Source organism: Helianthus annuus, chromosome 17 (genome assembly GCF_002127325.2).
Source record: "Helianthus annuus cultivar XRQ/B chromosome 17, HanXRQr2.0-SUNRISE, whole genome shotgun sequence".
Classification (NCBI taxonomy): Eukaryota; Viridiplantae; Streptophyta; class Magnoliopsida; order Asterales; family Asteraceae; genus Helianthus; species Helianthus annuus.
Genome location: NC_035449.2, coordinates 11,133,997 through 11,147,975, shown reverse-complemented (window position 1 = coordinate 11,147,975; position 13,979 = coordinate 11,133,997). Strand labels below are relative to the sequence as shown.

At 35.0% G+C, this 13,979-nt stretch overlaps 1 protein-coding gene across 1 annotated transcript; it reads right to left on the bottom strand.

Moving 5' to 3' along the window:
* Positions 1–1,081: 1,081 nt before the first annotated feature.
* LOC110923704 (uncharacterized mitochondrial protein AtMg00810-like) lies at positions 1,082–1,894 on the bottom strand. The gene has a single exon (XM_022167766.1). The coding sequence runs from the start codon at positions 1,892–1,894 to the stop codon at positions 1,082–1,084; it is 813 nt and encodes a 270-aa protein (XP_022023458.1).
* Between the last annotated feature and the right edge of the window lie 12,085 nt (positions 1,895–13,979).

Here is a 13,979-nt window from a genome sequence, read left to right as displayed (position 1 = left end):
TAAATTTGTAATTTTGAAATTCTTAATATTTCTTATATATTAATTACATTAATATTAATGATATTTACCCCCCCCCCCCCTCTTATTAATTTTTAGTTTAGAAAACCAGTATTTTCAATAAGTTTATGATTTTATCTTGCTGTCCACATTTTTAGTTTAGAAAAGTAGTATTTTCAATGCGTTTATGATTTTATCATGCTGTCCAAAAGTTTAATGGTTTTATTTTACAACGTATATATATCCAAAAGTTACCCTTATAATAACGATATAAAGAAATCTATATCATGATAATTGTATATATATTTGTCTACTGGATTATTGTTTCGTATGTATCATCGGTTGTCCTCAGCGGACAATCGGACATGGTATGGTGGTAAGGTGTACCTCCTTTATTTTAGAGGTGCAGGATTCAAATTTTGTGAGGTGTAAATATTGACGCATAATTAGAGTACATATAAAATATGTTAGTTTTTTGTTAAAAAAAATCTTCGAATAAAGTATAAAAATCTATGTTTTATATAATAGCCATGCTGTAAAAAATTCAAAAAGAATATACTGATGTTATAATTTATGATTAAAGTTCTGGTTGGTGCTATTAAATAACTTTGATTAAAGAGAGACTTCCAACCAGAGTAGCGTTGTCCAGAAGAGGCGTTTCAGTCCAGTCTATGGAATGCGTTATGTGTGGTGAGTATAACGAAACCAGCGATCACTTTTTAGTCTCGTGTGGTTTCTCTCAGATCGTCTGGCATATTGTATATCAGTGGTGTAAAACGCAACCGTTAATCGCCTTCAGTCTAAAGGATATACTCGAGTCTCACAATCATTTCGACGGTTCGGCGAAGAGAAAGAAAGCGTATCATGCAGTTTGTCTGGTTACATTATGGAGTATTTGTATTAGCCAAGGAATAATCTTTTTCTTTACTAGAGAGATTGCATTACAAATAAATAGAAAATACAAGCTAATTACAAGGCTACTGTTATGTTACTGTTATGGAGAGTCAAATAATTACAATGAATACAAAATATACAGAATTAAATAGGAGGGAATTATGGAGAAATTCTTTATGATGAATGATTATTATTGATTTATTCTATTATCCCCCTTCAAGCGAAACGGCGGCGGAAGAACTCGAAGTTGATATCGAAATTGCTCAAAAAGTGGTCGAGGTAAGCTTTTTGTGAAAATGTCCGCCAGTTGAAGCTTGGTTGGTATAAACTTGGTGTGTAATTTTCCAGACATAACTAACTCCCGAACAAAGTGATAGTCTAAATCGATGTGCTTGGCTCGTTTGTTAGAAACTGGATTTTGACTCATGAAAAGAGCACTTTTGTTGTCGCGCAGCAAAGTTGGTCGAGTTTGAGGAAGAGCATGAAGTTCCTTTAACAAATGAGTAACCCAAACAATTTCGGCTGCAGCATTAGCCATTGCCCTATATTCCGACTTACAACTCGATCGTGACACAGTTGGTTGTTTCTTCGCACTCCATGTTACCAAGTTACCGCCTAAGAAAATTGAATAACCGTATGTAGACCGACGTGTTTCAATGCACCGTGCCCAATCCGCATCTGAATATCCTAAAATGGTAGAAGTAGTGGGTTGTGTATAGTGTAACCCATGAGAGATTGTTCCCTTGACATAAGGAAGTATTCGCTTAACCAATTGGAAATAGGTTTCGGTAGGGGAGTGAAGGTGTTGGCAGGCTTGGTTGACCGCGTAGGACAAGTCGGGACGAGTAATGGTTAGATATTGAATGGCGCCAACAAGAGAACGGTAAAGAGTGGGATCGGCAAATGGGGTGCCATCGGTGGTGAATGAGTCGGATGTGGATAATGGGATAGGGAGTTTGGTTCCGGTTGTAGTGGTGGAAGAGGAGGCTGGAGTGGTGGTCATGATTTTTGCGCAGGGAAGAAAGATAACAGGAAGCAAAGAAAGAAGTGAAAGGATTCGGAAAAAAGAAAAAGAATAGAGGATAGGCCAGGATGGTTAGGCCGATACCATATTAGCCAAGGAATAATCTCTTTCTTTACTAGAGAGATTGCATTACAAATAAATAGAAAATACAAGCTAATTACAAGGCTACTGTTATGCTACTGTTATGGAGAGTCAAACAATTACAATGAATACAAAATATACAGAATTAAATAGGAGGGAATTATGGAGAAATTCTTTATGATGAATGATTATTATTGATTTCTTCTATTAATTTGGAACTTGTGAAATGACTTAATGTTTTCAGGGAAATGGAAGTCTCCTATAACCACTGTGGAAGAAATCAAGGCCAGAAGCTTTTTATGGATTAAACACCGTTCAAAGTCAGCGAACATGACCTGGGAACAATGGCGATGTTTTGATGTGTTTTAAGCTGTTTGTTAGTCTAGTCTATTTCTTTTTGGTTGTAATGTATTTGCTAGTGGTTGTTTGTTTGGTGCTAGCCACTGGCTAGAGTCTTAATAAAATTCTTTATGTTGGCCGTTCAAAAAGAAAAATAACTTTGAAAGTGACACAAAATGAAAGAAAGTACAAACGCGTCGACCCGTAATCTCATGAATGCCAAACTTTCTCTTTCTAGTTCTACCAAAAGGATATGATTATCAGTCAATATGTCACGACCCCCGACCCCACCCTGGATGGAATCGGGAGTCGCGAACAGCAAAGTGGTACCGGTGGTTATTTAGAAAACATGCAGCGGAAATTTCATCAGAACCGTGAGTTAGGAAAAATATCAGAGTTTAGAAACACCGGATTTTATTTATTTAAACAGATGGGGATAAACCCATGTTTTACAAAGGTAGCTTTTAATATGGGATAAATCTGAATACATAAGATGAAAATTTTTAATTTCATTTAATTGATAAAATGAGCCACTTCTGTAAGTCTTGTTGGTGCCGTATCCAACTCTTACTCCAATCTACTGTAATTACCTGAAACGCGTGTTAAAAAGGTTTTGTCAGCAGGAAATACTGAGTGAGTTCATTCAGTTTGCACAAAATGACCCATAGTTATAATTTACAGTATTAAGAGCTTACAATGTTTCTATATGTCAGCCATATACTCATGGTATTTGTCACTCGACCACCTATTGGCTATCTCGTTGTCCAATGGTGTCTGTGACTATGGTCATATCACCCCTTGGCTAACCCGTTGTCCAATGGTGACGGATAACAAGTAATGTATACAAAACCCCACATACCGGCTGTATTTGAAGACTACAAAGACTTAATCCCTTTAATTATAACCTTGAAAACAAACATGATTTTGAAAGCAAGTTTGGTAAAAAGAGAATGACTCACATTATAAGCATGCAATATTGATTTAACAAGCTTCCTAATTCAAATTCTTCTGAGAATTAGCATCTACTTTGATTGCGAGTGTATGGGGTAGAGTTTAGCCTACGGATAAGCCTGATAACCTAATTTAAACAATAATGCACACGAAACTAGGTAAGTAACTGAATACAACTTTTACGATAAGCTCACGAGATTAAAACCTCACAACAAATGACAAAGTGCGGTACTTAAACATCCAGCGGACTCGCAACGAATGACAGAGTATAGCCCGAGTTTGGGCGACACTCAAACATCCTGTCGGAATCACGACGAATGACAAAGTATAACCCGGGTTTGAGCAGCACTTAAACATTCATCGGATAGTTTAAATCGATCGGACATTGAATCGTAGCAGCGATTGAGTTAATACCCTGTATCGTAGCAGCGCCACCCTAATGAAAATTATGATTTTTATGCAGTATACTTTCGTTTTTGAGAATTGTTTTCGACACAGAATGAAAGCTCGATGTCCAGGCTATTTATAGCAAAAATATGGGTTTTACGCGGCCCGCGTAAACCTATGCATAACATTTACGCGGCCCGTGAGGGCCATAAAGGCGGCTAAGGGTTGCTGAGTCATCGACACGTGGCGGCACCAGGCTTTCGCTTATCGTTGAGCTGTCGCGGCCCGCGTGAACTTGGAGGAACACCTACGCGGCCCGCGTGTGGCCTTCATACTTATTCGGAATAATTTTAAGTTGACGCGGCCCGCGTAAGGTTATGCTTAACCTTTACGTGGCCCGCCTGAAACTCTAAATTCTTGATTTCTTGATTTCTCATGTACGTTAGGGTTTCAGGGGTTCGGGTTTCCACTTACGGAGCGTTTTAGGACATTTTTAGGTGAGTCGTTACACAATACTCCACTCTTTCACACATTCAGTATAAATTAATAATCAGTTTTGGTACAAATGGTTCTTAATATATAAACTAGGTAATTTTCCCGCGCGTTGCGGCGGTACGTTAACATAGACGTTCAACGAATATTGGTTCGGTTCGTTACAGTACCTGTATGATAATTAACTCGTGTAGAAATCAACATGTATTCATATCGATCGAAAATAATAAAAATGATCATTGTACATGCACTGTTATTGTTTGAACTATATCGACCAGTTAAGAATATCACGGAATTGGTACCGATATTCATTTATCTTCGTAGATAGACTTGTACAAACAGAAAGTTATTGAAATTGGAAAACAATAAAAATACATACATGTACCATTACCAATGTTGTTTGGTCAATCTTGGTTCGCTTTGGTACGATGGCGACACAACATCTATTTTAATAAATTTTATATCGTAATGTTGAAAAAAATAAACACATTGAGGTAAATTTTAAAAACAAATTGATGTACACAACTTATTAGAAAAAAATCAAATCATATGATGAGTAAAATATTATTATAAAAAATCTAAATAACTACTCAAAAATATTGAATTATGATAACTCTCAAATAATATATAATAAAAATCAAATTATATGATAAATAAAATATTATAATAAAAACTAGAGTAAATTACGTTTTTGGCCCCTGTGGTTATATCAGTTTTACTATATTGGCCCAAAATAAGAATTTTTAACGTTTCTGCCCCCATGGTCCCTATATCTAACCATTTTGGCCCCTAATTCTAACCAAACCCTAACTCAGGTTAATTATTAGGCACATGACTTGCACATGATGGGTAATATGGTAATTTCACCTCCCCTTTAATGAGTTTATAAATAAAACCCAGATCTTCAATAAATCATCATCATCTGCATCTCAGATCTTCAACAAAACATCATCTGCAACCCAGATCTTCAACAAAACACATCATCTTCAAACCCAGATCTTCAGGAACATGACCACCTTCAACCATCATCATCATCCCCTAACCAAATTAAATGCAATGATACAGAAAAGAAAATAAGACTATGATTATTTCTTATTAATATCAACCAGGTCTTCAATTCAAACACAAATCAAAACGAACATGATCATCTTCAACCATCATCATCATACACCACATAAACCCCTAAATTCCCATCATCTTCTCCATGAAAACCCCCAAATTTGCCATTGGAATTCCATTCATCAAACAACATCCAAACACCACCTAAATTCCTAACACAAAATTGTCAAAAAACATAACAAAATACAAACCTGAATATGAAAATCCACATAGTTTTGGTGATGATTCTTGTTCGTCTAGTGCTTTATGGGTATTATCATTATGCAGTTCAAGAACAATTTTTTGAGTTTTGGTTAACACTTCTACTTCAGATGATAGTTTTGGTGATGATTCTTGTTTGTTTAGTGCACCGATCTTACCATAAATCCCCATATCTTACCATCAATACTCAGAATTGAGTGAGGGGAAATTATTGGCCACCATTAATCCGTCACCCGCCATACCGTCACCAAATCAAAACCTTAGCCGTCACCATATTAAAACCCCACCCTTCACTCCTCTCACCAAGTCAGATCTGTGTTGCGTCGACGAAGAAGAAAGCTTCAATTTGTGAACCGAATGGCTTGATCTTGTGATTCGATCTGTTTTGCGTCGAAGAGAGAGGGGTGTTTATGAGAGAGAGATGGTGGTGATGATACGGTGGAGGAGGTGGTGGTGGTAGGTACGGTGGTGGTAGGTACGGTGGTGGTGGTGATGATACGGTGATGGTGGTGATGATACGGTAGTAGAGAGAAAGAGCAGAGAGAAAGATGAGAGAGGGAGTGTGTGTGTTTTGTATGTATGGTAGGGTTGATTGATGGTATGGTGATGATGGTATGGTGAAAGGTCTGGTGAAAGGTCTGGTCTGAAAGTAGGGTTTTGAAAGAAGATGGAATCACAGAGAAGATGGAATCAGGAAGAAGATGAAGTGGGCTAGGGTTTTATTTATAAACTCATTAAAGGGGAGGTGAAATTACCATATTACCCATCATGTGCAAGTCATGTGCCTAATAATTAACCTGAGTTAGGGTTTGGTTAGAATTAGGGGCCAAAATGGTTAGATATAGGGACCATGGGGGCAGAAACGTTAAAAATTCTTATTTTGGGCCAATATAGTAAAACTGATATAACCACAGGGGCCAAAAACGTAATTTACTCTAAAAACTAAAACAAATACTAAAAAATATTGATTACTGTTCATGAAGCCTTTCAATTAATATGTATATATAATTTATATACTCTTATAATAAAAGGTCGGTGACCTTCTTCACCAATCAAATCTTGCCAGGTTTACTTTCCTTACATTGTTTATATTAATGAATGACAGGTATGATAGGCAATAATAAAATGGATGGATAAGTGGCTAAGGCACATCCTATACAGATTTTTAACCTGAGTTCGAATCTCCATTTAACACCACACGCTTTTTTTTCATTACTTACCTTTCAGTTTATATACTCTTATAATAAAAGGTCGGTGACCTTCTTCACCAATCAAATCTTGCCAGGTTTACTTTCCTTACATTGTTTATATTAATGAATGACAGGTATGATAGGCAATAATAAAATGGATGGATAAGTGGCTAAGGCACATCCTATACAGATTTTTAACCTGAGTTCGAATCTCCATTTAACACCACACGCTTTTTTTTTCATTACTTACCTTTCAGTCTTCAACTACAATTTTCGGTTTTTTTAAGTGTGAATACAATTGTTTTCGTTTTTTAGTGTAAATACAATTGTTTTCGTTTTTTTAGCGTAAAGACAAATTGTTAATTTTATTTCCATAATTCCTATAACACATATTCACACACACACTTTTTCTTTTGTTTTGTCTTTTTTATATTTAACTTTAATTGAACATTTTGTAGTAATGTTTAAAAACGGTTTTCTCCTTAAACAATTTATTGGAAATAAAATAAACACGGTATAGGCATGTTACAATTATATTGTTTTTGTTTTCTATTTTCTTTACTATACGTGCACACCGGAAAAGATCGAGTTCACACATGCCACAACGTGCGGGTCACACCCTTAAACTTTTGACATGAAACGCTATTAACCTCATCTTAAGTAAATTACACATTCAATTCTAACTTTTGCTAATGGATAAATTTGATCCGCCAACCTTTTCTACTTAATAACTTAACACCTCATTTTAGTTAAATTAATTTTACGACTTTACATCGTAACATATAACACATTATACTTTGTTACCTCTGCCTAACCACGTTAATGTTTAAATTACTTTTACGTCTTTAAACTGTTGTCTAAATTACTATTAAAACTTTACACCGCAACGTTCGAGACATTATACTCTTTTTTATTATCTATGTCTAATGATGTCAATGTCAAGAACGTAACGTGTGTAACAAAGTCAAAAAATGTAACGTCATGTGCGAGCACCACACATTAATGTCATCATCGTTACGCGTGTAATGAAGTCACAAAGGCGATGTTGCCGCCGCAACGCGCGGCATGATCAAAATTCTAGTATGTATAATTTGATTTAACATGAGAAGTAACTGATTTTTTTTTTTTTTTTGACTCCACACGTAAGCCCCTTGCGCCCGTTAACATGGTAGCACCCAAAGGGGCTCAATTCCTTGGCTCCCATGTCATTTTGGTTTGGTGAGCTATGCTGAAGATTAAAATGCAGAGGTGATTTGAGGCGGCATCCCACTACACTACACATAGTATTATAAGTTTTTAAAACCGCTATCCTAAAACATCTAGATGTTCTATTATTTTTTTTTTAAAAAACTTATTGACTCGTTTACCTTATACTAAGAGCTCTAGCCCATTGTTAATGACGAAGTCCGTCAATCAAATTTGTCTGGTTTGGATTATTTTAATGGAATTTTTTTATGCTGGTTTTCACTTCCCTTTTTCTCACTCTTTCCCCTACAATTTTCATTCATTCATCATCATCATCATCATCATTGTCATCATCATCATCATACTCACTAAATTCTATCAATAACAAAACTTAGGGGGCGTTTGGTTCGTGGAATGATTTGCAATTGGAATTGGAATTTGTATAGGAATTAGAATTTGAAGGAATTGGATTTGGAATTTAAACATTCCAATTGGAATTGAAAATTGTTGGAATTGGAATCTCAATTCCATTTTTGTTGTGTTTGGTTGTCAAATGAATTGAAATCCATCACCCCGGCACTCACAACCACCAGTTCGGGTTGAAACGGTACGGGTCGAAGCAGTTCGATTCAAAACGGTACTGGTCAAAACAGTTCGCGTCGAAACAGTTCGGATCGAAACGGTATGGGTTGAACGGTGCGGGTCTAAAAAGGTCAAAGATTCTAATGAATTTACTTTAATTCCTTCACATATAGGAAGGATTTTGAATTTCTTTAGTTAAAAGAATTTGAAGGAATTCATGCCTAATTCCAATTCCAATTCCATTGTCAACCAAACACGTAGGTAGTGTTTGGTATGCTGGAATGAGAGGTAGAATGGAATGAATGATTACGGGGGAACGAAGAAAAGGATGTTTGGTTGGTAAATGGAATGGAATCAACCATTCCAAAAGGCATTCCATTCCCTCAAAATCCTTCCTTCCACACCCCATGTTTTTTTTCCATTCCATCCCCTCTTGCACCATTCATCAACAAAACCACAACCCACCAACTTCGCCACAACCCACCACCACCACCCACCACCGATGCCATCGCCGCCACCCGCCACCACCTCACCCCGACAGTCACCGCCGCCGCCACCCACTTGCCACCGTTATCACCCACAGTTGCGACCAACCGCCAACGTCACTCGCCGCCGCCGCCCACCACCATCGTCGACTCCACCACCACCGCCACCACCAACCATCGCCGCCGCCACCAACCGCCACCTCTGCTGCCACCCACCAACAACGGCTACCTTGCCGCCACCACCACTTGTCATCATCCCCGTACCGCCACTCGCCACTCGCCGCCGCCACCACCACCACCCATCGCCGCTGCCGACACCCACCACCGCCTCCTATAACCACCCACAATCACTACCACCGACCAACACCTCTCACCGCTGATTTTATTACTCCGTTTTTCTTGCCTACCGAACAATACACAATAATAATTCATTCCATTCACACATGGTAACCAAACAAGACATGGAATGGTAATGATCCATTGCATTCCCTCATCCATTCCATTACTTCGTCCATTCCATTCCTTCGTCTATTCCATTACCCCATACCAAACAGACCCGTAAAGATTGGAATTGGGATTCCAATTCCATCAAATTCTGTGAACCAAACATCTTAAGAGATGGAATTCAAATTCCAATTCTCTTAAATTCCATTGAATTCCTGCGAACCAAACGCCCCATTAGGGTCAGAGGAGGGTAAGATATAGACAACCTTAGCACTACCCCGTAGGAATAGGAGGCTGCTTCCAGTAAGACTCCCGGCTCGATAGTAGTTTTGCATCAAGCCTTGGACACAAGGCCTATAACACTCAACAATCGGGACAAAGGCCGATTAATGCATGTATTCTTTTGTCTTTCAGCTATCAACGCCACCACATGATGCATAATCAACCATCCCCTCTTTTAACGTTATTTTCACGAAATTAGTAAAACTAATTTTCATTCATTTATCCAATACAAAAACTAATTATATTATTGTCCTTATAATAATAATAATAATAATAATAATAATAATAATAATAATAATAATAATAATAATTATCGTTTAGTATTATTACTATTACACACACGCACACCTAAATGAGCAGGACTAAAAATTTATAAGTTCAAAAGTTCTTTTTTTTTTAGTTTTAGAAAGGTTAAACAAAAAAAACACCTTGTTTAAATATGGTGTACGTCAATGCAAAACAAAATTATACACGTCTGACATACACAACATTTGAAAAGATCAAACATTTATAAACTGAACCAAAATACATATATAAACTGAACCAAAATAGAAGCTGACGGCTAAAATATTCAACACAAGGGACCAAATTAACCAAATTCTGGATAGACTTGAAGGGTTATTGAGTGCGACCCTTCGAAATATCCATTTATATAATTAAATCTTGTGTTTAAGCATACACGTAATATAATATACAAACAAATATACATTACATTCATATTTAAATCTTGTGTTTAAGTATACACGTAATATCTATATATATAATAAATAAATAAGGTTTGGGACACATGGCGCGTTGTGGTGCAACCAGTATAGGTTTTTGGCGGGAAAATGTGGGAAATATGTTATTTTTACACGGAGCCCGCGTGTGTATCCATACCCGCATAGTTTGACCCGGTTATATAAGGAACTAAAAAAAAAACCCTAATCATTCTAATCCCCCATTTTTCACACCGTCGTCCCAAAATGAGTACACCATACATTTCCAAACATTCAGAACCCTAATCTTCCAGCCACCATCGTCGTTCTTCTCCAATCGATGAACTAATCAGGTATGCATTCAGATTACAATAACAATCAAAATGATATCGATTAGGTGAGGTTTTTTGTGTACGCATATTTGAAAACCGTATGAAGCAATCGAATCATATTTATGATTCACAAACCTTAAACTCTACTATGCCGCTTCAGATCGTATCGCCTTTTCATCAATTGCTCTCGCATCTTAGTTCTTAATCGATCGTTTTCTCTATATCTATCAATTCGATGTGTAAGCCCACCAAAGTGAAAAATGATTTTGGTATGGACAATCAAATTGATGTTTGGAAGTTTATTAGTTAATTGATTTTGCTTAATTGCGTTTTTTAAATTTTATCAATTTTATGTGTTTTGTATCTTAGTTCCAGTACATTATGTAGAGATGTTCTTCTGTTGGACTTAAATAGTGATGCCAGAATGATGAAGATAATGATCAACATGTTTTTGAAGTTGAGTTCTTTAGGTAAATTGTTTTGACTGATTATTTCAAAATTTGAATTTTTGAAATTTATATCAATTATGGATACTTATCAAAGTTGTCTAAATTGTAACGTATTTCCAAATTTATCAAGATAACTTATATTAAAGTTTTAATTGCTTCCAAATTTTGTGTTAGTTTCCATAATTTTCGACAATCACATTAATTTTCAAGTTTCTTAAAATTTGTTCTTCTTCTTTTTTGTAGATCATTCCACTTATTCTGCAGGTATGTAAACTATATTAGATTGTTATGTATTTTAAATGCTTAATCGCACTTTTTTTAATCATTTTTCTGTATTTTTGTGTTGCTGATGATGATTTAAATTTTTCGAATCTAATCTTATTAATGGATCTATTCTTGATGTCTTTGAAAGAGTGATGCTCTTACTGATTTTTTTATTTTATTTTTTGTTTTTTCATGTTAAACCCTAATTTTTATACAATTGCAGGAGTCTGAATCTTCTTCGAACACAAGAGGTAAGTTTAATGTTATCGTTTTTTTGGTGTTTTTTGATCCGGTATAATGATAGTTTTCATCATTTATGCTAATCTCTATAATTTTTAAGTTATTTTGTTTTTTTTTTTTTGGCAAATCAAACTATGATATTTTTTGAAATTTGAAAATCTTTGTTTTATACTAATAAATTTTGTATTGTATTAATATGTATTAATGATTCTTTTGTTTTGTTTTTTTTTTTATTTTTTCATGGTTAACCCTAAATTTTATGCCATTGCCAGACTATTAAACTTCGTCGGACATGTTAATCAAAAATTTTAGTTTTATTGTTTTATTTTTTATCCGGTATAATGTTTGGTTTCATACTTTATGCTCATTTAATTTTGGCTGTATTTTTTAGTTACTAATAAATTTGGTATTGTATTAATTTCCGGAAAATTTGTAGTGTTTCTATAAATATATTCATTTACGTTTTTTGAAACCCCTCCTTTTGTTTGTTTTATATTTTTTCCCTCTCTTATGAGTTTGTTTCTATGTCTGTTGGTTTTGCTTGGCAAGGTTAGACTTTCCTAATAAGTTTGCTTGATTTACGGGATTGGATATTAGTGATTTGATTTTCAGATTTTAAATTTTAAATTTTGAAGTCACAATCATTATTTTAAATTTAAATTTGAAAGTTTGCCATTAATGTGTTTGATTTTAAATTTCGAATCTGTAAATTGAATTTAAATTTGAAAAGTTAGACTTTCCTAATAAGTTTGCTTGATTTACGGGATTGGATATTGGTGATTTGATTTTCAGATTTTAAATTTTAAATTTTGAAGTCAATCATTATTTTAAATTTAAATTTTGAAGTAAACCATTATTGTGTTTGATTTTAAATTTTGAATGCTTTGAAATCTTGATGTTTTTTATGAGATGCTTTGACTATATTATTTGTAATTTTAGGGATGCTTCGAGTCTTCTTCGACTATTGTTTTTGTACTCGAGTTGCATATCTAATTCAAATTGTGTTTTGTAATTTTAGGTGATGAGCTTCTTTCAGACTCCTTCCCCTACAAGGAACTCTTGAATGGGATCCTATGAGAAGTTGAAGGAAAGGTATATCTTGCACCGTTCTTTATCTATATCTATATATCTATATATTTTAAATGGGATCCTATGGGAAATTGAACTCTGTTCGATTCACTGATGTATATTCTTCTCCTCACCATTTTGTTCCATTAATCAACTCATGTGTGCTCTTATGTTTGATACCCGATCTTATTCCAGTGATTAATATCCGCTTGAGTAACCCAATCCGAGTCTGATTTTTTTCGTTAACGATTCAGGTAAACTTTCCCGATTTGGGTTTTCTGCAAGGCTAATCATCTAAATTAATTTGTTATTTTTATGGTTTACTTCCTAAACCCCAGTTTTACAGTATCTCATGATAATCTTTCTTCGTTTTTTAGAATCTGATCAAATTGGGCCATAATCTGAAGAAATGTGTTTAAGCTACGACAAGGTGTGTATAGCATTATGATTGATATTATAAAAAAATTAACTATAACAGTTTCTCTTCCTGTAATTTTGTATAGCATTATTTATAAAATGATTACAGGTATGATAAAAAATATAAAAGCTGCTCTTCCTGTCTTTTGTTCGCTTCACGTATCTTCGCTAAATCAATATGTTGGAAGGTTTGTGTATGTAGAATTAGTCTGGATACGCCCATGAAAAAAAAATGCCGATTTATATTGTATTTCTCATGACAGTATGAAGGCTATGGTTAAGGATAAATGATAAGATCTTCAAAGGGGTCGATGCTTTTCAAACTAAAATAGTGCAAGACATTAAGGAGGCTACTCTCTGGTGGATGATTAACAGATCGATAGGCGTCAATCTCTCAATCTGGTCCACTTTCTCTGGTTTAGACTTTGGTTAGTGTATGTGTATAGATAATTTTTTTAAAGTGATTGGATGTGTAATGGGGTAAGAGTATTTTGGATGTATCTTAGTGTGTTTTTTTGGAAGCTTAATTGTTGTTTATATGCCTCTTTTGGTGATTAATAAAGTTTGGTTTACTAAAAAAAAAAACGCAATTTCAACCGTTTTTACCTAGCGGGTGATTTGCCTTATATTTATCTCTAATTGCTCAAGTAGGTAAACTTTGAAAAATTGTTTAAAGACGGACTTATGATTAGTTTGTTTGTATTTATTTTATGTATAGATGTCAAAAGATATTTAGAGGATAACCTGTGATTAACTCGATTAAAACAGGTTGTGATGAAATGAGTCTTTTTCTAAAAATGGGTCTTTTCAAAATTGGTGAAGCTGTGGTATAAATGAAGCTTTTCAAAATCATATTAG

Excerpts from the sequence above, each read along its gene's own strand:
- LOC110923704 (XM_022167766.1), bottom strand. The coding sequence starts at position 1,894 with ATGACCACCACTCCAGCCTCCTCTTCCACCACTACAACCGGAACCAAA.